Source organism: Sceloporus occidentalis, unplaced genomic scaffold (genome assembly GCF_023333645.1).
Source record: "Sceloporus occidentalis isolate IW3139 unplaced genomic scaffold, rSceOcc1.0.p SCAF_3, whole genome shotgun sequence".
NCBI classification, from domain to species: Eukaryota; Metazoa; Chordata; class Lepidosauria; order Squamata; family Phrynosomatidae; genus Sceloporus; species Sceloporus occidentalis.
This window is the reverse complement of record NW_028316983.1, coordinates 125,515,781-125,541,691: the sequence shown is the minus strand read 5'-3', so window position 1 is coordinate 125,541,691 and position 25,911 is coordinate 125,515,781. Positions and strand designations below refer to the sequence as shown.

Genomic DNA, 25,911 nt, shown 5'->3' with positions numbered 1-25,911 from the left:
AGGGGAAATATAATGAGAGAAAAGAGAAAGGAAGGGATAAACAAACTTTTTTTTAACACTCCTTACATCCTTTTAATGGGTTCTGGGGCTTCAGGGCCATGCATTGTGTCATTTTTAAAAAGGCTTATGGGAGAAAATGGGGAAGAATTTTCAAAGAACACTCCATAATGGAAAATGGAGTAGGACACACATTGCACATATCACAATAGATTCTCAGCTAGTATTAGAATTGCATCTTCCCATTCATAAAATATTACAGTTTGAGTAGTGGGAAAAGATCTTTTTCAAGCAGGCAGGGTTTTTTTTCATTTAAATCTCTTTTTACTCTTTCTGTTTTTGTCCATGTACAGTGAATTTCCCACTAATGAAAGGGAGGGGTGAGTATAAATAAAGATCTAAGGCGTTCAGTCTGTTTACCTTCTCAAAATCCCGTAGGGTCTGAGTTTGTGCTGTAGAACTTTGCTCGTAACCTGCAGGAAGGTTGTTCTCAACAATGGTCATCTCCAAACTGCTAATAATCTCAGGCTGCACTTGCCCCATGGAACAAGCCATATCCATCTCTTCTGTGTTGAAATAGTTCAAGATTTGTGGCTGCATCTGATGTCTCTGCTGTATGGAATCAACAAGTGCTGTTGGGGCACAGAAGACAAGATGAAGTCAGGGGAAAGCATTAGAAAGCCAGGAGACATGAGGTAATTCTCCTCTCACACTGCACATGTGTCAGGGTTGTTTATGCAGGAGAGGAAGTGAAAAGTAGTTTTTTTAAAAATGGAAGGAACTTTTTAGCCAAGGCAGATTTTACTCATGTATTATAGCAGTAAGAAATTCAAGAACAGATCATGGAACTGTTGTAGAGCTGGACAAAGTAAACAGAAGGACAATAAAAATTACCAACAGTAGAGCATCTACTGCCATGCTATCATGATGGATTAATGCTAGAATGGGTGTGAACTCCTGTAAATGGCATCTTCAATCTGGATTAAATATTAAGGAAAGTGTCACCCCAAGAGCATGAAGAAGGAGTCTTACCCATCACTGTCTTCCCACTTCTGGGAACCATCTTGTCCTTGGTCTCTTCCCTGAGAAGAAAAACATATTGGTATAGCATTCAAGTTTTAGGAGCATCTAAAACAGTGCTTCCCCTCTTGCTCACCCATACTTTCATGCAGGTCAAAATAACTCCATGTTTTCTCCAGAGTGTTCTGATATGGGGAACTTGACAAACTACTTGGATATTTTGTTGTTCAATTTCATTGTCATCTGGGATTATGCACATCTTGCAGTCAAGTGGAGGCAGGTGCCACCGCCAGCACCTTCTTTTCCTGCCCAGCTGGCAGCCTGTTGGGGGGCAACAGCTTGGAGGTATGACACTGGCAGACAGTTTGGCTTGGCTGGGGAGGGCAGTAAAGCTGTCAGAAGAGGAAGGGGGGGGGCACAGATCATCCTTCCCTTCCTCCTGCTGCTTCACCTTCCACCTCCTGGTCTGTAACAGTGGTGTCAGCAGCATCTTCTTCCTTTTCTTTGCCCCTTCATCCCCCCTTTTGCAGAGGCACGCCAGCTGGCAGTGGGGGACTGTGGTGGGTTGGAAGGACAATGAGCAACCTTCCCACCACCTAGTGTGGTTCGCACCCCCTAAACCCCACTAGCAATGCCTCTGAGTGTGTTTCAATTGGAAAGGGGGAAATTGACTTCCTTAGATACTTTAAAAGTTGGTTGTACTTCCCAAGGGCTTTGAGAAGGTGATTTAAAGTGATCCACTCTGGAACAAAGTTCCTATTCCGCATTTATTTTAGCATTTGGATGTGGTATGTTTAGCTGCTGCACTGCTGAAATTCCACAGAAGCCAAAAGAGGAGCCACATGCAGCTCACAGACCACAGGTTACGCACCTCAGAGCTAGAATTTTACAAGACAGCTGGATAAAATATTATTGCTACTACCGATGAGTTTCTGATAGAGGTGACCATGTTAGTCGTTGGAGCAACCCCCACAAAGGAGGTACCTCAAAGATGAACACATTTTAGTATAAGATGCTATCCAGTGAACTACAGAGCATAAGGTTTTATTCCATAATAAAATTGTTAATCCTGAAACAGTCACACAACTCTGAAACTAGTTTGGTTGTGATTTTATGTATGTATAATGATTTAAATTTAAAACCCATATTAATTGCACTCAATGCAAAACCAATGTACATCTGCCCAGAAGGTGTCCCAAATGAGAATTACTCACAGATAAAGGTGAGCATAACAGATAAAGGTGACCATAACTTGAAACATATCAGGCCATTATTTATTAATATATTTACATCCCACACTTTTTCATAACAATGAAAGCACGAACATTTTAGTTAAAAACCAAACAATAAAATGCTATAAAAGCAATCAGTAAAATTTCAGGGGAGGTAGGTACAAAAACATGTCTCAGATCTCTAGGTTAAAGGCAAACCCCAAAAATAAAACAGTTTTACAAGGTATTGCAGTCAGAGATGCAGCCATGTGAACCTCTCAGGCACAAAGTTCCATAGCCAGAATGCCTCAGCAAGCAAGGTCCTATCCTGATTCTGGTGTACTGACCAATTGAAACACTGAGCAAGGTCTTTCATGGCCTAAGCAGGAAGGCAGAACTGTTGGAGAAAAGGGTCTTTCAGGTGCCCAGGTCCCAAACCATTCAAGGCAGAGGTGTACAACTTTCTGCCCAAGGGCCATAGATTTAAATATATGTGATTCTTGAACTTCCGGTAAAATGGTGAGAAGAGAACAGCGGGATCTCTGAGCAGGATCCTGATCTGGCCAACTGAGGTGTGGCAGACTTGAGAGAGAGACTCTCCAAGCTCTGCAAAAGACCCCGCTGATAAACGGGGTTCAGACGGGTCCATAGCGGTCGATGACAGACCCTCCCAGCTGGCAGTAAGAGTGGGAGAGGAGAAAGTTGCCGGAGCCAGAAGGGTTTGTGACTGCGGACGTACTGCATCCACAGTTGGAGCTCCAAGAACTGAGTCCTTACCAACTTTTAAATTAAATGAAGCAAAAGACTATAAGAAGTAAGTTTGGCAACCAGTAAAATTCTGCTAGTAGAATCTGTGCCACTAATCTAATAAACTTTAGAACCTGATGTTCGGGTTTAATGGAGGCTTTCCCTCGCGCAGAGGCCGTGCTAGGAGGAATGTGCTTCGATCTGCTGCTTTAAAAGCCATTTGGGAGAAGTTGCTTTAAAGGAAATATAATTAACTATTCACAAAAATATTTGGAAGAATATAACCTTTAGTGACCTAACTACCCAGATATTGAGAACTTGGGATGATCTGATGAAAGAAGTGACAGATGCAAGAGGATCTGATTACTTAATGTATAGCAAATGAAACTAATAAAATGGCGGAGTAACCTTTATGGAGGACGTTAATAATATTTAGCATATTAATGATCACTAACCCCGCAAAAAGAAACAGGAACCCCAGAGAGCTGGATAGAAAACCATTGTATTTAAAAGACTCTCAAGAGAGGTCATGTGGAAATTGAGATCTGGGGAGCAGATGGTTTAGATTCAACGGCATTTGGAGGACAGAGATAGAGAAAAAGAGACTCACTTATTAAGGAGAATTAAAGGGGCTGTGCCAGACAGAGGAAGAAAAAAGAGAAAGATATTGATATAACACAGAGTGATAGTGATTTATACACTAATTATAACAAGAAAGCATGCGTCAGATTAGAGGACTGGAGAGGAGGCAACCTTAATACAAAAAGAGAGGCACAGACTCAGATTTCAAGGAGAACAAGAAAGCGTGCGTCGATCAAAGGACTGGGGAGGAGATGACATTCATACAAAAAGAGAGACAGAGTTTCAGATTCCAAGCAGAACAAGAAAGCGTGTGTCGGATCAGAGGACAGGGGAGGAGACAACACTGATACAAAGAGAGGGACAGAGACTTAGATTCTAAGGGGAATAAGAAAGCGTGCATCGGAATAGAGGACTGGGGAGGAGACAACATTGATACAAATAGAGGGACAAAGACTGAAATATTAAGGAGAGCAAGAAGGCGTGCGTTAGTACAGAACACTGGGATTGAGATGACATTTATACAAAGAAATAAGCATATCTTTGGCCCATTACAGACGGGCAAAAGGTACGTGCCACGCACGTACTAGGGTTAGAAAGGGGTGTCCTTTCCGGACCCCCCTAACCCTAGTACGTGCCGAGAGCATACAAAATGGCATCACCCGTTCTACACGGGCACCACCATTTTGACGTCGCGGACGCCTAGCGCCTGCACGTCACACAACAGAAATGATGCCGCGAGTGCGCCATTGGCGACTTGTGGCGCCATTTCCGCACAAGAAGAAGCTATATTTTGCAGCTTTTTTTTGGTTGCGTCTGGGAATCGCGTGGTTTGTCCGCTACGGTTCCCAGACGCAGCAACTAGCGGCGCCGGCAGACCGCCCTTTTTGGGCAGTCTGTAAAGCGCCTTAGACAGAAGACAAAGGGGGAGTTACAATTTGCTACATTAAACAACACGTATAAAGAGGACTTACATTAAACTATACTGGTTTAGAGGACTTAGGAGGAAGTCATTATAACTATTAGAGGACTCTAACTGTATCTCAGACAGATAGAAATAATATAGCGACTCTAAGACTAATATATTTAGTTAATAACACGTGACTGAGTGCTACTTGGATAAAAAAAACATTGTTTACTTTTTTTTCTTTACGGGTAGACATGAGAAGTTAATTAATTGGTTAATCAACTGTGATATTGTAATTTGATTACCTGGGGGTATCTGATTTACAATTAATGATACGCTAACTAAATCTGATTTGAATTGTTTAAAAGCAGGTTAAAATATTCACAAAGATGTCACAAAGACTAGAAATACTGCACAAAAACTACAAGCAGCAAGCCGCACATTAACTAGAAGACCATCTACAAAATTGAAAATGCCGGACACAAATACAAAAATTCTGGAAGCAATCGAAAGGATGGAGAGAAACTTTAGGCAGGAAGTAGTAAAATGCAGAGAAGACATTAGAAAAGATTTCAAAGAAGAAATGGATGAACTAAAATCAACCATTCAATCCCTAACGGAGGATTTAAAAGAAGCACATACAAAAATTACTCAACTCAAAAGTAAAACAGAGGATTTAGAAAAATGAACTAAAGTCTTAGAAAACACCCAAAAACAAGAGACAGAAGACAACTTAAGAAAAGAAGTGAACAGTAGGAAAAAATGCCTGAAAATAAGAGGTCTTGAAGAAGACCCGAATGAAGATATTTATGATATAATAATTCAATTTTTAGCAGAAGTAACAGATATCCCTCTAGAAGTAATGGATTTGGAAACAGACAAGATCTTTCGTGTTAACTCAGCAAGAGCTAGGATAAAACAACTACCCAGCGATATTATTGTTTATCTTACTCGGGAAAGAATGAGTGACAGAATAATAGAAGCAAGTTATGGAAGAGAACTAAGAATTAACAAATCCATCATCAAAATTTTCAGAGATGTACCCCCGATTGTACTCAGGCGAAGAAAAGACTATTTCTTCCTCACTCGACAGTTACAAACAAAAACATTAGATTAAATGGGAAACAACAGAAGGTGTAACAGTTTCATGGAATGAGAAGACATACAAAATAAATACAATTGATAAAGCAAAAATACTTTTGGCAAAAATCGGAAAATACAAAGAAGACAAAGAAGAAGAAACGAGAAAAACCAAGAAAAATCAAGACAAACAAGAAAAAAAGAAGAAACTAACAGACGAAGCGAATAATGAAGGAGATGTGGAAGAAAAGACAGATGAAAAAGAGGAAGATGATCTAGACACTCAAACAGAAGCAGCAGGAGGACTAAATATCGAAGATGATGAAGAATTAGAAGAATTAGAGGAAATTGGAATAAATAAATTTTGGGACTCCAAAATCGGACTCTTTTCCAAAGAAATCTATATTGGATACAACATAATGAATAAAATCATTTCCTGGAACATAAGGGGAATGAACTCCCCCCACAAAAGAAAACAAATTTTTCACCTTCTTGAAAAAGAAAAAGCCGAAATAACAAGTATACAAGAGACACACATTAGGGATAAGGATATAAAATATTTGGAAAACTCCAAACTAGGACAACAGTTCGTCACGGCAAGGAAAAAGAAGAAAAGTGGTGTAGCAATATACGTGTCTAATCATATTTTGGCGAAAGAAGTACTAAAAGATGAGGGGGGGGGGAGTTATATAGGAGTGGAAATAAATATTGAGGGAAAACAAATTTTGATAATACATTTATAAGACCCATTAGAAAATAAAGCTAAATTTTATAAAGAACTTTTCAATAAAGTTGTGATGATCCCTGAGGGCAAAGCCCTGTGCGTGACTATTACTCTCAGGGGATCCCTTTACAAAGAGAACTTTTCGCTGCCACCACCCAGTGAATGAACTCCTTCCCCCACAAACACTGGGACTTGTGAGGAATAGAGAGAGAGAGATCTAGTTTCCTTTCTTGCTCACCCAGAGCAGTCAATAGCCGAGTTAAGGCACGTGTATAGGAGCAGAGAGACAGCAGATGCTTTTTAAGAGAGAAGTTTATTTTAAAAAGGGATAGAATAGGATAGAAAGAATTTATATCACTCTTGCAAAGCCTCCTTGCCTTGCAGGTCAAAGAACACAGTTACAGAGTTCATTCCAGACAAGCCATTGTTGAAAATAACAAAAGGCCTAAACGCACTAGCTAACACGTTCCTAACTACTCACGGAAGATGGGATTTGTAGTCCTTTTGAGTTCTTGGAATCAGGGAGCTGGCTCCTTGCCAACTCTACCTGCATTCCTGAGTCTGTGTCCCCCAGACTCCAAGAGACATCATCTGGTTCCCCCTCAGGAGAGGATCAAGGGAGAGACAAAGGAGCGCATGGCCGCAAAGGGCCTTTTAAAGATTTCCCATAGAAAGTTCTTGAATCTCGCGGTCCCACTCTCTGATTGGTCAGTTAGACCTTACATCAGCTATGATGTCACAGCTCATTAGCATGTGATGTCATCTCTCATTAGCATGTACCTCCTCCCACATTAACCCCTTATGGTTCAGAAGAGGTTCCCAGATGACTGGAGGACCAGTCATCACAAAAGTAATACAACTGAACTATGACAATATGGTATTTATGGGGGACTGGAATGGGATCATTAACCCATTGATTGATAGAGGATCATCCAGGATTTTTTTTTAAAAAGACCAAGGTAAGCTGACACAAATCTTTTTTGAAATGTCAGATATACTTTCCTTACTGGATCCCTGGAGAACCCAACATATAAAATCTCAAGAAGTTACCTATTTTTCAGAAATTCATAAATCAGCTTCAAGAATCGATTTTTTTAGTATCTTCAGCTCTTTACAAAGAAGTAACAGAAGTAGAAATCTTATCAAAAAAGATATCAGATCATAACCTGATAATGCTAAAATTCAAAAGAGAAAAGAAAGCAAGGACGTGGAGACTCAATGACTATCTATTAAATAATGAGGGAAACTTAAAACGAGCAAAAGAACAGTTGAAATTCTATATGGCAGAAAACGTAAACAAAGGGACAGATATTCTAAATGTCTAGGAAGCCTCTAAGGCAGTAATGCGAGATTTATATTTTTCTGTATAAAGAAAAAGTGAAATAAGAAAAAACACCAGAAGACTGAGAACCTAAAAATTACAAAAATTTTAGATCAAATTAAACTATTACAAAATGAATTAGCAGAAACAACAACAGAACAAATAGGAAAAAAAACTTAAAGCAATTAAACAAAGACAGTTTGAATCAGGAAACAGAGTTGGTAAATTACTTGCATATAAATTAAGGAAAGACTGAGAGAAAAGGATGATTTTGGAAATGAAAGACAGGAACAATTTAACACTTAATATAAAAAGAATTCAAAAAATATTTGAAAATGACTTCAACAATCTCTACCAGGGGAAAAAGGCAATTAAAAATTTTGAGAAAGAATGTGGACTTTACAGTAAAGCATATGGTTTAAATAAAATCAACAGTCAACAGAGAGAAGCTCTTAACGCTAACTTTTCAATGATGGAAATAGTTGGAAGGAATTAAAGAAATGAAAATAGGAAAAGCTCTGGGGACAGACAGTTTTACAGCACCATACTATAAGAAACTATAGGAAGAATTACCCCCATTAATATATACGACCTTCAATGTAATAAAACAAAAAGGAATACCAAAATCATGGACAAACGCATACATAACCCTTATTTTGAAACCCAATAAAGAATCCACTGAGCCACAAAACTACAGACCCATTTCACTACTAAATTTGGATTATAAATTATTTGCATTGATTCTGGCCAAAAGATTTTTTAAAAATTCTCCAAGAAACAATTAATGAAGATCAATGCGGATTTCTACCAAATAGAAATTTAAGACCAAATATAAGAACAATGATAGATTTAATTGAATACTACGAAAAACACCCAAGTAAAAAAGCAGCAGTTCTATTTCTGGACATGGAAAAGGCATTTGACTCTATTAATTGGGAATTTATGATTCGAGTAATAGAAACAATGGATTTAGGAACCACGTTTACTAACTGGATATCTGCAATTTATAACACTCAAAATGCACATATTATAATTAATGGTGAATTGTCAAAACTGTTTCAAATTATGAGAGGAACAAGGCAAGGATGCCCGTTATCCCCACCATTATTCATTTTGGCCTTAGAAATTCTGCTTAACAAAATAAGAAATAACAAAGAAATAAAAGGGACCAAAATTAAAAATACAGAATATAAAGTTAGAGGGTATGTGGACGATCTAGCTATAATTGTGGAAGAGCCGTCAGAAAGCATACAGAAAGTGTTGGCAGAAATCCAATAATTTGATAAATATGCTGGTTTGAAAATTAACAAATCAAAATCTAATATCTTAACAATGAACATACCAAGAACAGAGGTAGTATCAATCAAAAAGGAATCAGGCTGTCAAACTTGTAAGAAAACGAAATACCTTGGAACTGTATTGTCAAAAAAGAACTCTGAATTATTCAACAATAATTATATCGCTATATGGAAAAAAATAAAAGAGGAGTTACACAAATGGAAAAACTTAAATTTTTCCTTAATGAGTAGAATCGCAGCAATCAAGATGCCCACTTTACCTAAATTTATGTTTCTATTCCAAAATTTACCAAAATGAAAGAATATTTAAATTATGGGAAAATGAAATTTCAAAATTTGTGCGGGCTGGAAAAAAAAAACAAGGATAAAATGGAAAATAATGAAAGAGGCAAAAGAAAGAGGTGGCGTTGGGATTCTTGACCTAAAAATATATTATTATGCATGCACCCTTATTGGGTTAACACCCTGGATCAGACTCACAGATTAAAAAAACACTAAATTTGGAAGGTTTTAATAAAATATATGGATGGCATGGATATCTTTGGTACAGAAGATCAGAAGTTAATCAACAATTCAAAGACCATGTCATCAGGAAATCACTCTTATTAGTTTGGAATAAAATCAAATTTAAATTTTATAGAAAAATACCGAGCTGGGCTTCCCCACAAGAAGCTTGGAAAATTGAAATTTCAACGGACACAGGAACTCCACTAAGATATTTGGATATAATCGAATAGAAAAACAAAACACCAACTCTAAAAACAAATAAAACGTTAGAAGATAACGGACATAAATGTTCCTGGTTCCCATACAGACAAATTAAAGAAAGATTCAAAATTGACTTAAAACTAGAAGGTATAACAAACAATGAAAATGAACTAGACAAAATCATATTTAAATCAAAAAAGTCCACCATCTCTAAGCTTTACTACTTACTACTGAAAAGAGAATTTGAAGATGAATCGGTTAAAGAATGCACTATTAAATGGGCCAGGAATATTGGCCATACAATAAATTAGAATATTGGGAAAGAGCATGGGGTCAAGATTTGAAATTGACTTTATCAACGGATGTGAAAGAAAATCTATACAAAATGATTCACCGATGGTATCTCTCCCCTAATAAAATAGCTAAGATGAAAAAGAAAGAAAAAAGTAATTGCTGGAAATGTTTCAGAAATGAAGGAACGTTATATCATTTATGGTGGACCTGTCCGAAGGCAAACTCTTATTGGAAAAAAATTCATAATTTGATCCAAAAAATATTGCACATCAATATGACATTTCAACCAGAAAGTTTTTTGCTAAACATGATTGGGGGGGGGGGGGGGGAGAGGAAACACATAAGAATATTATTGTATTTAGTAACAGCTGCTAGAATGGTCTTCGCAAAAAAAATGGAAAGAGAAAGAGACTCCATCAACAGATGAATGGTTAAAGAAAAGTTTAGATATGATAGAGCTTGATAGACTGACAAACTATATGAATGGAAAATGGATGGAAGACTCTGATAAAGACTGGGATAGATTCAGAATTTTTTGTAAAGACTGGGATATAGATAACACATGAAAACTGAATTTAATGGCTCTCCTTCTGTTATACATAAGCTAACCTAGATATTATTATTACTAATCCTAAATTAGATTACTTCAGTAGGAATCATATTAAGTAAATCACTTCACCTAAATCTTTACTCGAAATGATAAAACATTAAAGTTAATGATAAACAAATAGACAACATTTGTTTGCATCCACTTTATTCACCAAGTATCCAGAAAAAAGTGGTAAAAACAGAACAGACTAATAGATGACACACTATGCATATCTAAATAGATCAGTGTTAGATACGGTTGTGTATATACACACGCACACACACACATTGTTATTCATAGATTTGATACATAAATTATGTAAACTATTCTTTGAATAGAGGAGAAAAAGAATACAGACAGAATTTGCTCAAACATGGGTCAAATGAATAAATAAACAATATAAAAGATTTGTGGGATAGGGTCGGATAGTGTGAAAGTAAAAGTAAAAGAGAAAATAATAACAAACTTGGTGTTATATAGAAATTAATTTTAAGAAAAACACAAAGAATGTATGAAAATTACGTGACATTAATGTGTGTATGTGTGTGTGTGTGTGTGTGATTCTTAGGGACAGTACAGACCACCCCTTTCCGGTCGGTCTGTAGGTGCCCATTTTTGGTCCGCAGCAACCAAACCATGCGGCAACGCTGTGAACCAAAAAAGAAGCTGCCTAGAACGGCTCCTTATTGGGACGTCGTAAGGGCTGAATTGCAGCCCTTACAACATCTAATCCTGTACATGACTGTGTGGAGGTGCGGCGCTGTAATGGCGATGCCATATGTTGTAGGGCTTGGCAGTGTCTGTTTGGTGTTTGCTGTCGAGTCCTACTATTGCCGTCAGGACATCGCGTCCTGGCAGTCTGTACTGGGCCAAAGTCTCAGGTGTGTGGCATTTAGTGTAATTCCACAAAACCAAGTACAAACAATTCAGACCTCTGGAAAGAGTGATTTCGGAGGTGCGGATGCGGAGCTGCGCTTGTGTCATGCACGCATGCCCAGAACCTAGTATCGGCGGCGGCACGCCACTTTTATCCCATCTGTCTCAGGCCAAATAAAGGTCAGAAAGAGTCAGAGCAACAATGAAAGGGATCATCAAAAAGGAGAGAGTGAAGGAAAGGAGAGGGATGGCAGAAGGAGAGAGGAACGGAGTTGTCGTGCCCACTTTGATCCTTGGCCCAGCCTGCTACTAAATGCCAGTATAAGGCCTCTGACAGATTATTCCCAGGGAATGCAACCCAGAAAAGATCCAGCAGCCTAGACTTAGGTCTTTAAAAGTGAGAGGCAGCACTTTGAGCTGGGCTTGGAAAGAAAGCATATCCTCAAAACAGGTGCAATAATAGAGTTATGCAATTTAAACATCAGCCATGCCCAATACTCTCATTGCTCCATTTTACACTCTTCATTTTGAAGAGTGTTGAAATAATGGACTCTGGATGTGGTCAAGGAAGCTATGTGTAAGAGAGGATAAATTTTCTTTTTTCAAAAAATGCCCAACTTCCTGTTAAAGCTATGTAAAACTACTACTAGGCTTTAGGCAAAAGAGTAGTTTGCTATTTTAGGCCCGGGACAGATGAGCCCAAAGCAATATGGCACTGCCATGATGATGTAAGCGACGTGCAGCATATAGATGTCACTGCGCATTGCTTACGTCATGAGCCATCTTAAAAAGAACCTGGTTTTTCCAGGTTCTTTTTGGGGCAGAGGGATGCCGGGCCGTTTGGCTGCTGCAGAGTCCCTCGGCAGGCAAACAGGCCACCGCCAGCCTGCCCTTTTGGGGCAGTCTGTACCAGGCCTTTCTCTGATTTGCAGTGCCAGTATAGACTTATACTCTCTCACCATAACATTTCTCTCTACAAGTCTGAAGCTTAATAGTGCAAACATATCCCATGTATTGAATGTAATACGGATCCCACCTGAACAAGAAGCAGGAAAGAGGGCCATCTTAAGTAGGCTGAAACAAGATTCCCTTCTTGGAACATGGACTACCAGAAATAAAAAACAGTTCATCTTAGCATCTGTACCTCTCTGCCTCTAAAGCTGTTCTGAGCCTTTCACATGTAAGAAGTGTAATAACACTTAGCACTGACTTTAAGAATGCCTCAGAAAAGGCGATCATAATAGGGTTTGATAAAATGAGGGCTTTATCATACCAACCTGTTGTCTTGCAGCAATTGTGTTTAAGCAAATAGAAACACACCAGTACGAAAACAATCACTACCACACTTTTTCTACAATAGCACTACAGTACCACTGTGTTGATGCATGTTCCTGCAATCAGTCTTCCACACTGCCTTACTGACCCCAACTTCCTCCTGATGTCCACCCTACATAGTGCATGTGCACTATTTATTTATTTATTTTTGCAATTGCGTTGTTTGACACCTTTACCTGCTACCATTTCTGATTTGATAGCATACACACACTCAATGTGACTCATAATCTGCCTATCTCATTTACATATTTGCATAGTGTGCCTATGTACTTGTTGGTTAAAATTGGTTGCTTTTACTCCATTACACAGTATTTTTTTTAAAAAAAATGTTTTGCTATAATTGAGGAATTGTGGCATGCTGGCAACCAGTCACAGCAGCATAATTGTGAAATTATGGCAAAACATTAAAAAAAACAATACCAGGAAATGGAGCAAAAGGAATGTTTCTGTGCACCATGATTTCTGCTTTCTGCTTTGTTTAGACTCTGGAAGTGGAGTGACTTCACACTGCTTGGGGGAAAAGGGGGAGCGGGAGAAGAGGAGGACCATGCCCACTCACACCACAGGATGGCTAGAATATCTGACCTGCAACAAAATGAAACAATTGCACCAGAAGCAATAACTGAATAGCAGTGATAGTGAGTCTATTAATGGATTTCCCCATCAATGAAAATATGCAATCCAGTAACAATGGAAATGAAGTGCAACAATGGAATAGTCACAATGTTGCATGATAAGAAAAGATCAAACGCAGAACCAAGACAATGCAATTGTGCAACAAACCTATCATGTGATAAAGCCCTGAGTGACCCAAAGTGTCTTCCCTTCTTGTCTACTTATCCTGATCTCTCTCTGTGATGTAAACTGATAACTTAGGGATGTTGTGCCACCTCTTCTTTTCCTGCCTCTCCTCGCTCAGCAATTCACTATTTTATTTATTGAACTGATTCTCTAGAATGAAGCTAGATTAGATTAGCAACCTGAGTAATTTTCCTATTTTAGAATGGAGTTCCTATAATAAAGCCTTTAGGTTGTTCCTCCAAGCCATTGGAATCTTTGGCGGGATACAGACCGCCAGAAAGAGGTGGCCGAGAGCTGCCTCTCTTTTCCATGTAACCGCACTGCAGCAACCAAATTGCGTGGTGCAGCTACGCGGAAAGAAAAGGAGCGCTGAAAAGCAGCTCCTTTTAGCGCAGCTGCAAACTGCCTGCGGCGGCGCGAGCACATCACTGCCGTGCGTGCCCATCTGGATGGTGCGCAGCAGTGACGTCACAGCTGTGCACACTGTGTATATGGCGCAGCACAGCTGTGACATCCTGGTGATGTCCTAGGGTTATGGGGCGTCTGGAAACAGCGTCCCAAGGCAACCCTAGCACATCACCAGGACGTGCTAAAGGGCCTGTTTGTATAGGGTCTTAGCTGCTTAATCAGGATCTCTAACCACTGCTTGCACTCCCTAACACCACAAATCTCTGGATGCAGTTCAGATCTGTTTATTTCAGATATTACATCTGAAACCAATCAGTTGCCTTCAGATGTAGAGGATGAGTAGTTACCAAAACACAGATACACAAACACACTTAAACTGGGACTATACAGTTCATGATTTAAATTAGTAAATTAAATGTGAGGATTTCTTAAAGTTAGATCTTGTTCCACATTACGGGAGGTTTCACTGACTTGATGGTAAGAGATGATATCTTTGTGTTGTGCTGTTTCCCATATTCAAAACCTTCCATCACAACTCCTTTGGAAATGGTGGTCTTCAGAAAACCTGCCACAGCCATGTGGATGAGTACAGCCCAGGTGCCTCACTACTCTCTGACTCTAAAATTATACTGATAATTTACTTATCAACAACGTTGCCTCGAACAGTGATAACCTGTAGCATAAACAAGCATACATGCAGCAAGGATGGAGTATTCAGTCACCACTATCCTTCTGCAAATAAATGAGTGGTCAGCAGATGGGAAGGTCAGGATGGAAAAGAATGACCCCTTATGTTAAATCAATTTAGTACTCAAATTCTCTCTTCCTCTGCTCAATGGAAGAACTGCACAGAAAGCAAGAGAAACTAGATCAACCCTTGGGAGGGATGTGGCAATGTGGCTCAGTTACAATCAATAAGGGGATTATAGACTCAACGGATAGTCAAGAGCATGCCAAGAAGCCTTCTTCAAACCACAGACAGAATACCAGCTTCTTTTCAGATGATTCAGTATAGCAGCTAGAGCTATACTGAGTCTTCTGGAAAGGAGCTAACATTATATTATAGCTAAACTGTCAGACTTCCATGATCACAAGGCAGGTGTGAGTCTGTGAGGGATGGTGGGAATCTTTATTTTTAGAAAACATGTACAGACTGACCTGAAAGACTGGCTAGGGGGTGGCAGCGAGGTATAGCATCTACACGACACACACTCCAGCTCCGCCCCCAGGGTGGTGTGACACTGCGCGCCGCAATGCATGGCACATGGCTTTACGATGCTCCTCCAGCACTGTGTCTGCACAATGAAGCGCTGAAGGGGCACTGTAAAGCTGCAGCGCCATGGCTATGGCGCCCTTTTCAGGGCACAAAAAGGAGCTGTTTTTAAGTGACTCCTTTTCATGCCCTGGAAAAGGCCAGGTTGAGGCCATGGCATGCGGTTGCCATGGCCCCGATCTGGGTGTAAAAGAGGCGACTGCAGACCGCCCTTCAGGGCTGTCTACACAACCCCTTAGTGACTGCAATACCACACTCCACTGTTAAATCTCTATTTTACTGCTCTGGCTGCCTACTGTGGCATTTGTTGCTTAGTGAGGCTTAAATTGTCTGGCTGAGAAGTCAAAATGCCCCTCCCTAAACTGCAAATGGCAGGACTCTACAGGAGGTAGGCATAACAGATAAAGTGGAATAATAGCACAATAACAGCATGATGTGGTATTGTCTACATGAGTACTAGGCAAGAAGGCTGAAAAGTTGTACTGAAGTAATTGCCTCCACAAAATTCACCATCTTGATTGGAACGCATAGTCCCAATCTTGATTTATTGGTTAAATAATTTCACTCTACATTATCTATGTTTAATTTTCTTCTGTTTTTTATTTTTGTTTCTGAGGTGTGCTTTCAATCCCTTCCATATACAGTGGACTCTTTGTATATGTGGGTGATCTGTTCTGGACCACCCTGCATATGGGAAACAACGTGGGACCTCAAGTCCCATTGTTTGCTATGGCCGTGTGCTCCTGCGCACACCATTTTAATATCCAGGGCTTGCCATCCGGATGAGCTTGAGTCCACAGATGGTAAGCCTGCATATGAGATGAGTACACTGTACTACTTTAACAATATATCATGAAAAAGAGGAACATTTAAAATGCAGTATTTAAAATATTTACAGTGCGCTCACCTTTTATGCAGGCGCGCCATGCACGGCTTTCAGCATACACTGAAAGACATGCCAAAAGAGTCCATCGCGCACCCCAGAAGAACTAATTACTTCCCATGGGGCTTCAGCATACGCCGATTTCCCCTTACGAGGAGGGATCTGGAACGGATCCCCATGTAAAGGGAGGGCACACTGTACATAATTAAAATAAAGAATTATTTAGGGTCTAACCAGTGTCTTTTGAATTCCTATCCGAGCCTCTCTTCTTTCCCACTCATTGAGCACACCAGTCCTAAAGTCCTGTTACTCTGGTGGCCATGGCTAGCATCTACATAATATAGAAATGTAATTCTATAGGGGTCCCCTATAGTCTGGCTTTGGGTGGGCCTTTGGCATCTAACATTTGGCTGGTGTCTTGTGGCCATGTCTCCACTTCCCTCTTCAAGTCAATGAATGCCCTTGGAGAGGGACTCTCAGAGGGCTGCACTGGTCTTCTCTGCATCCATGGAAGGAGAAAGTTGGCCTGTTGCCAAACAGCAGAAGGCAAAATGGTTCTCAGCAACTGCAAACTGGGTTCTCCTGAGGTTCCATAGGCACCTGCTCCTGAGGTTCCATGAGCCCCTGCTGATAGCCAGCCATACAGCTGGAACAACAGTCAGGCAGAAAAAAGAGGAGAGTAGAAAAAGTACATGTAGGCTTTAGTTGCCAGGATGCACTTGGAAAAGCTCTTCTGGATGAGAAGATACTCAGCCCTGTTGTCCCTCCCTCAGGGCAGCATTCAAAGGTAAAGGAGCTGGCACCCTTATCACTGAGTGGAACTGCAAGGTTGTGGAGTCCCTCCCTACAGCCCAGTGGGAGTAGATGTGATGTAGATGGCAGCAGCCCTGATGGATCTCACAAAGGCATGAGACAGTGCTCCACTGCAGCAGCAGCAGCAGCAGCGGCTCCCCCCCACACACACACACAGGTCTTCTCAACACAGGTTAATACAGACGCAGACAAAAAGGAATAGTTGCACTAGGCTCACACCCCCAGCACTGAATACAGCTTTACAGCCCAGCTTGGGGAATATTCCTAAAATGCCTATGACACATCATTCCCTGCCACTCACCAATTTGCTATTCCTAGCAGGTCTACCAACAACATTTCTTCTTGGGTGAATAGAAAGCCATAGCACTGGGGCAGGATGGGTGGTAGTGATGACACAGTCTCTAGAATCTGCTCTTCTACCATGCTGCTGATGCTTCCCATATTTTGTTGCTTCCCTGGTTATCCTTCTCAACCAAATCCTCTTGTGCATGTTCCTATCTTTCCCAATCTTTGGTATATGTCCTAGCTGACCTCCTTCTTTTATCATGGTTTTTTTCCTGGGGGGGGGGGGGGACTTCCAATATGTTGGAGAGAAATTGATCCTCTTGCCTCTCCTTTTGAAAAGCCACACAGGAAAGACATTAATAAAATGTAGAGTTGTCAGGTACAAAACATAGCAGTGGGAATCTTGTAACTTTGTGTAGAAGAGCATTTCAGCTGGTGTAGTTCATCATGCCCTCCCTTAAATTATCTTTTTTACACAATTATTCAGGGCACAAATGTCCTGCTGCCTTGAAACATTTATAAAGTTGAAACCAAATCAAATCAAAGGTGTGTCCTGTGAGAGGTCATCCCTCATTACGGTGCTATTATCCTGTATCTCTATTCTTAGAAGAATAGAAGAAGAACAGAAGAATAGAGATACAGGATGATGATGATGATGATGATGATATTTAGAAATAACATGGGGAATAATTGGCTAAACAACAATATTGCTGAGAAGGATGCCAACTTATAACAGGTAATAAATTCAACACAAGTGAATCTGAAGGACAGTGCCTCCCATATTACACTAAAAAAAAATTAAAATCTAAGTTTTAAAGTTTAAGTTTCCAAAGTGTCTTATAACAATATAAAGCAACTTTCCTAGCCTGAAATTTCTATGACAGTAAAAAGAACGGGCTGTATCCACAGTACAGATATAATCCAGGTTGACACCACTTTAATGGCCATGGCTCAATGTTTTGGAATTCCAGGAATTAGAATCACAGAATCATAGGCCTGTTACAGACTGCCAAAATAAAGCTGCTTCAGGTCTCTTTGGAGGTATGCTGTTTAAATGATGCCTGCATCCTAAGAATCCGGAAGCTGCACCAAAGCTGCACTCCAGTGCTTAGGAATAGAGTGTGGCTTTGGCGCGACCTCCGGACTCTTAGGACCCATGCATCATTTAAATAGCATAGCTCCAAAGAGACCCGAAGCAGCTTTATTTTGGCAGTCTGTAACAGGCCATAGAGTTGGAAGAGACCACAAGGGTCAATAAGGTCTAACCCCCTGCCATACAGGAAATCTAAATCAAAGCATCCCCGATAGATGGCCATCCAGCCTCTGTTGAAAGACCTCCAGGGTAGTTACAACTACAATTTCCAGAATTCATAGCATTGAGCAATGGACGTTAAAGTGGTGTCCCACCTGATTATCTTTTTTATTGTCCTGAATTGTATTTTTAAGTGATGATATTTTATTGTAATCTATATGTTATTGTGGTTTTATGCTTGTAATCCCACTTCGATCCATTGGGAGAGGCGGGAAATAGAAATAAAATTTATTATTATTATTATTATTATTATTATTATTATTATTATTATTTCTGCAATGTGGATGCAGCCTAGAAATATATAATACGATGCAAGGTAAAAGAGAAAGAAAGTACTGGGAAACATTTTTTAAAAAATTTTTGAACCAGAGAGAGAGAGAGCACCCTTCAAATAAACAGCATCAAAACAGTCTTCCTCTTGAAGTATGGGCCTTTGGGATGTTCATGTAGGGGATGGAAGGAGGATTCACAAGAAAGCCTTTTCAGCTGCTGCTTCCAAGTTCCAATCATGTTAAGTGAGGTTCACACCAGGTGAGGTTTACCTTGGGCAGCATACTATTGCTGGAAGAAAAGACATTATCACACGAGGGACGTCCCATCCCTGTCCTGTCATGATCCCGTCCTTCCCGCGTGATCACAGGAAGGACTTTAAGACCTTCCCGCTATGCCCCCATCTTTTTTTCCCAGTGTGATAAAGTCCATTGTCATGCATGAACAGTTTTAGAGGCAGATAAATCCAAGAAAAGAAAATAAGCTGTGGAAGCCAGAGAATAGAGGGCCATTGCAAAAAGCTTTGAAAAGCATTGACAGCAAGGCAGCATACAATGGACTGTGATATCTGGTTAGGAGGAATATAAGTGCTACTTACCCATTTACCACGCTCTGGAGGAATAGCTTCTCATTTCCAGTAAGGGAGGAAAGAGACAGAGAAGATTCCTTCCTTTGCCCTGAACCTGCCTAGCTCACAGTATGGCTTTTCTCTATGCTACGAACTTTCTTCTTGCTGATCTGAAGTGGTAGGTCTAAAACAGCAACTATCCCAAGCAGAAAGAAAGGCATATGGCATGAATGAGGGGCAGATGGGAGGTGCTGCCCTGGAACGAGGAGCCTCCCAAATGACCAGCTGGCTCAGGATTCTCTGGAGAACAGCCATGTGGAGGTGGAGCCCAGACAGGCAACTACAGTCAGCCCAGCCACCTCTCATCTTGAGCAGTCAAAGGGAGTAAAGAAACTGTTGTATTCAAGAAAGGAATTCCACCAAACTTCTGAGGTTTATGATCAGAAATGTTTTTCCTTTAGGCTCCCTCTCTCACACGCACAGCCACATCCACACATGCAGCCACTGTGCCTTGTCTTATCTGAACTAACAAGTTAACAAATTAAAGGACCTCCACATGCTTAAACAGAACAAAAAATCCTGGGCAAGTGACTTGTGAACCCAACTGTAGCAGGACCATGCGACATCCCCATAAAGCAGCATACTAAACAAAGAGGGAAGGAAGGAGATGATAAAAGGGGAAGCACAATTTCCATGCCCTGTCTTGGTTTAAAGGCAGCTGTGAATTTGGGATCTCAGGAATGTACTATTTTTGGTGGTAGCTACAATTACGACTCCTGTGATGAAGAACAGAACTGTATCTATGGAGTAAAAACTGGCAGAGGGCAGGCAAAGAAGACACATTCATAGACCTTGATGCACAGAGGGCTCTAACCTGATCTTACATGGAGCAGGGGGGATAGAAATAAGCCAAGGTGCTGTTACCCAAAAATGTGGGGTAACTTGGGGTCACTGCCAGCAGTAGCAGTGCCTACTTTAAATGTTGGTGAGTTAATTTGCTCAAGAGAAGGCATGTGAGAAGTGGGTAACTTTGCAGATTTTTGCACTTATTTATACAAGTACTAACCACAGGAAACCCCATATTCAGCTGGAAGGGTGATGGGATATGCTAACAATGCATCTACACTGTAGAAATAATGCAGTTTGACACCATTTTAACTGCTATGGCTCCATCCTACATAATCCTGCAAAGCCCCATCACTCTTTCAGAAAGAAGGCTAAAGAGCCTGTAAAAATTACACATCCCGTGATTCTATAGGATGGAGCTGCAGCATTTAAAGTGATGTCAAACTCCATTATTTCTACAGTGTAGAGGCAGCTTCAGTCTCCTAGGTGGGATTAAAATAAAAAACTGCTCTGCAGTCTGGCTCTTTCTCAGGAGAAAACTGGGTGGAGGCAGAGCGTTGAAGTCCTTGTGGGCTGCCTAAAATCCTTTGGCCCGTCACAAGAGGACCACAGGCCTGCTATAAACTGTGCTTTGAACTGCCAAGGACAATTTGGTAGGAACAGAGAGGAAGCAAGGGGCAGTCCTGGGAACAGGAATAGAAATAGCAATAGCATTTACATTTCTATAATGCTTCATAATGAACTGAGCACTCTCAGTCTACGGCCCGTTCTGCACGGGCGTAATAGTACAGACTGGGTCCATACTAGAGTTAGAAAGGGGCGTCCGGAACCCTAGTATGGATCGAGTCCGTACAAAATGGCGACGACCGTTTCACACGGGGGCCGCCATGACTATGTCACCAACGCGTTGCCTCCAAACGAGGCGGCGCGGTTGTGATGTCGTCGCACCGCGCGAGGGTGCCTAAACCGCCCTTTCCACGGCACGAGAAGGAGCTCCGAAATGGAGCTCCTTCTGCGGTTTGCATCGCTGGCGCAGCCTTTAGACAGCTGCGCCAGGGATGCAAGGGAGAAAGGGGCCGAGCAGCCCCTTTCTCCTCCTCCCCGCCACCATCGGGTGTCCTTGGGGCATGAAGCCCCAAGGACACCCCTTTCCAGGCCGTGGGGAAGCGGCCTGGAAAGCGGTGGATTGGAGTCTCAGAGGCTGCCGTTCTGGCAGCTGAGGCCCCGATCCGACAGGGGAAGGGCTGGTTACAGGCCACCCCAAAGGGGCGGTCTGTAACGCGCCCTCGTCGTTTACCTTTTTAAAATTAATTAATTAATTTAAAAAACAGTCTAAGTCATTTACAATGGATGAAAGTCTGAGTCAACCTGGAGGATCAAACTCACAACGTTGTGGCTGTAGTACTGGCATTCAACCACTGCGCCACTGCATCCCAAATAGGAAGCAAATGTGAGAAATATTTGAATGGCTAGGTGCTTTTAATATACTCTGGCTGCATCCACACTGCAGAAATAATCCAGTCTGATACCACTTTAACTGCCATAGCTCAATGCTATGGAATTCTAGGAATTGTAATTTGTTTTTGCAGCAGAGCTCTCTGACACAGATGGCTAAATGACTCAAAATATTACAGTTCCCAGAATTCCTTAACATTGAAACATGGCAGTTAAACTAGTGTCAAACTGGATTATTTCTGTAGTGCGAATGCAGCTTTTGCAACTGAAACTGCTTCAGTCCTGTGACTGTGGTTATGCTGTGAATCACTTTGGTTTTCTGGATAAAGTTTTCTGAACCTTCTGAAGCCTCTATTCCTGTACTGAAGTCAGCCAGTACATGACACTGACTGACCTGGAGCACCTCTGTCTTGATTGAACTAAGACTGAATTCTGAGTTCAACATCCATCTCAGTGTAGGATTTCTAATTAGTACATCCCTAGCAAGTAGCTGTCCAGCCTCTTTTTGAAGACATCTAGAGAAGGAGACCTCAGTACCTCCCTAGGCAATTACGGTCAGCCCTCCACATTTGTGGCTTCAACTTTAGTGGATTTGATTATTCATGGATATGAGTAATAGGTTCTTTTTAGAAATCTGTAGGACCTCCAGCATGACTCTATGGTCAATGTCCACCAGACGTTGCACTGGAGGACCTAGAAAACACTTCTCTAAACAGTTGTAAGCCTTGCAGCGTAATTCTATGATCAACCTCTGGCAGACGTTGACCACAGAGTTGTACTGGAGGACCTAGAGATTCCTTGCGAGGTATTCCCTCAGATAAAAATAGGGGTTTTTTTATTTGAGGTTTTTCTACTTTCACGGGGTCCTGTGTTCCTAACCCCAGCGAATGTGGAGGGCCCACTGTAGTTCCATTGCAAAACCATTCTTACTGTCAAATAATCCCTTGTAATGTTCAACTGAAATCTACCCTCCTGTAACTTAAAACTATTAGACCTAGTCTTACACTCTGGGCGGCATGTTAAATAGCATGGGGGACAGAACTGAACCCTGAGGGACAACACAGGCCAGCACCTTTTAGGCAGAGCCTCTGAGGGAAATTGTGCAAAGCGGAAAAAGACTGGGTTTGGCCTCTGGTGGTGGTGGTGGGGGGGTCCTTTCAAAATAGTGAGGAGTTAAGTCTTTTCAGTAAAGATAATGGTATAACATTAAATCAAAGCTATAGTTTTCCTTCTTTGTAGAAAAATATGGTTATGCTAAAATATGAACAGAGTAGAAAGCTTTTTCTGTATGATTATGAAAGCATAATTGAACATAATCTTTGGCTACCTGAATATGACAACCGATAAACTTTTGTAAATGTTTTATTTTCTGCCTGCCAGAATGACCTAAAGATATAGTAAATTATATAATGAAATGGTAGGGTTCCTGCTTGCAGTGTCAATGTGAGCTATGATCAACAATCGGAATTCAACTGCACTGGCTCAGTGTTAGGGAATCCTGGGAATTGCAGTTTGTTGTGGCAGACAAAACTGCAGTTCCCAAAATTCCCAGCATTAAGCCAGGGCAGTTAAAGCCGTCTCAAATTGCATTACTTCTGCAGCGTGTTATGGACCCAAGTGAATATACCCCATTTTACAGATTAAAATTATCTGTCCATTTCAAAGGAAAAATATACAGGTCCTGGTAAAAGCCAAGAAAATATCTAAAAAGCAACATGCCTGCCTTTGTAAAGCTAATGCAATGGAAGGGAGATGTGAGGTTTTCTTTTTGTAAGGGAGGGGGGCCATCAGGCCTTTGCAAACTGATAAGGGCTGTGATTGTTGTGCTAATTAAATTTTAAGATTTTTATTTTTAACATATTCTATCTATCTGAACTCATCACTGTTTTAACTTTTACAATGGTTTAATTGTTTTTTTTAATTTTATATTTATATATTTTAATGCTGTATTATTTTGAAATTGTATTATTTTACATCTGCTGTTTGCCGCCTTGAGTCCCTATATTGGGAGAAAGGCGGGATATAATAAAATAAAATAAAAAGAAGAATAAGAAGAATAAATGTACTGCCAGGACCTTTCTCTTATAAGCCCTGCTTGATTGACTCACCCTCCGGGGAGGAACAAAACCACTGGAAATGGTGGCTTCAAGTCCCATTGCAGTGGGGCAGCCTAAGAAGGACCCCATGGTGGATGGTAATGAGAACTGCTGAGGAGACCAGGAGACCCAACACATGGGGCCCGAACAGACAGGCCAAAATAAAGCTGCTTCGTGTCACTTTGGAGGTATGCTGTTAAATGATGCATGCGTCCTAAGAGGCCAGGAGCCACGCCAAAGCCATGCCCCAGTCCTAAGGGCTAGAGCGCAGCTTTGGTGCAGCTTCTGGCCTCTTAACATGTGTGTGTCATTTAAACAGCATATCTCCAAAGTGACCTGAAGCAGCTGTATTTTGGCCTGTCTGTTTGGGACCATGCTTCCCCCGTCTAGTTCCTGGCATACATCACCCACCAAGGTGACCAAATATGTCTCTGTTCCATATCATGGCCCAAAACCAGATTGAAATGAACTCTAGACAACCTGTCTCATCCAGAAACCCCTGGAACTGGGAATTCTCAGGAGGAATTGTATTGGGGTTTTTGTGGGTTTTTCAGGCTATGTGGCCATGTTCTAGAAGAGTTTATTCCTAACGTTTTTCCAGCAGCTGTGGCTGGCATCTTCAGAGAGTGCATTCTCTGAAGATGCCAGCCACAGGAATTGTATTATTATTATAAATCTGCTGTTATTGGGAGTCTCCAGAGGCTCCAGTACTTTGCCCCCAAATGGAGTGTGAGAGATTGGGTGAGAAATGATCCAGAATGATGGGATTCCAGGTGGACTTTCAAAGCAAGGGTTTTTATAATGGCCTCCCTCCTTCAGGGAGGCCTTGGATGAGCCAAGCCCTGGCCCCTGCCTCTCTGTCCACTGGGCCAGACCCCCTCCAGGCCTCCTCTCCACCTCCTTGGGTCTCACAAACTGAAAAGTCTCCCTTTTGTCACTGGACAAACAGGGGCCAAAGTCACAGCATCTGTACCAATCCTATCCCCCAAAGCAGTGGGCAGTGGGCTGCCAAAGGGTCTGCTTTCCCACCATTTGTGAAAGACACCCCCCCCCCAAAGACAGACACAAACACCCCCCACACAAATCCCTCTATTGGAAACCCAGGGAAAACGAGGCCCAGCAGGAACCATTTGCCAGGAGCAAAGAGCCACATGCCCAGGGGGTGGAAGTTACAGCCAGCCCTCCACATTTGTGGCTTCAACTTTAGTGGATTTGATTATTGATGGATAGGAGTAAATAGGTTCTTGTTAGAAATCCTCCAGCATGACTCTATGGTCAATGTCCACCAGACGTTGCACTGGAGGACCTAGAAAACACTTCTCGAAACAGTTGTAGGCCTTGCAGCGTAATTCCATGCTCAACCTCTGGCAGACGTTGACCACAGAGTTGTACTGGAGGACCTAGAGATGCCTAGCGAGGTATTCCCTCAGGTAAAAAAATAGGGGTTAAAGGGTCCTCCTTTTCCCGGACGCGGTCCTCCATGTCCTCCTGCTGCCTAGGAGGGATCCCCAAACGCCCTCCCTTTCCAGCAGGCGAGGGTTTTGAGCTCTCTTTGGGTCTCATGCCCCTATATTTCCCTACATTTCTCCCCCCGCCCCGAATGCCCTCCATTTTGCGGTGCCTTGCTGCCCTCCTTTGCAAGGGGGGGGGAGGGCAATTGGTCCCAGCTTGGGCCCAGGCCCCCTTCCCCTCCTTCTCCCTTCCCTCAGGAAAATCTCGGAGAGCCTCCTTCCTTCCTTCCTTCCTTCTTTCCTTCCTTCCTTCCTTCTTTCCTTCCTTCCTTCCTTCCTTCCTTCCTTCCTTCCTTCAGGGCCCCTCCAGACTCACCTTCCCTAGAGGGATCAGGCAGGGCCTCGCCGCAGCAGCTGGAGGCCTCCAGAGCCTGCCTTTCCTGGGCAGAGCATCCCTCCTGCATCCCTGGCGATGCTGGGCTCCTGCATCCTGCCAGCATCCCTTCGCTGGGCGGGGCTGCCTCCCCTGGAAGGGAGAAACCCTCCTCCTCAGGCCCCTTGGCCCCTCCTGGCAGGGCTTGGTGCCACCCGGTGCAGCCTCTCATGGTGTCACCCCCCCCCCCCCGCATTGACCTCCTCCTCTTCCCTTTTCACACCATAGCAATGCTTTTTGGCACTAGTGTTCCTCATAAATGACAATTCCCATGGACCACTCAGCGTCATTCTAATCATAGGTGTTTATCACACTATACTCTTATAGTGCT

The 25,911-nt window shown here is 41.8% G+C and overlaps 1 protein-coding gene across 2 annotated transcripts in view; it reads right to left on the bottom strand.

Moving 5' to 3' along the window:
- LOC149316715 (myomegalin-like) overlaps positions 1-25,629 on the bottom strand; it is a 149,519-nt gene extending 123,890 nt beyond the window's left edge. The window contains exons 1-3 of one of the 2 annotated variants that reach the window (XM_089516093.1): positions 25,524-25,629; positions 1,030-1,079; positions 418-629 (exon numbers count right to left, since the gene is read on the bottom strand). In XM_089516093.1, coding sequence (XP_089372219.1) covers positions 418-629; positions 1,030-1,060 — 243 coding nt within the window. In that variant the 5' untranslated portion in view covers positions 1,061-1,079; positions 25,524-25,629. Of the gene's footprint in view, positions 1-417; positions 630-1,029; positions 1,080-19,329; positions 19,461-25,523 lie in introns of those variants that run through there. The other variant, XM_089516094.1, reaches the window with a different exon arrangement.
- Positions 25,630-25,911: the final 282 nt, after the last annotated feature.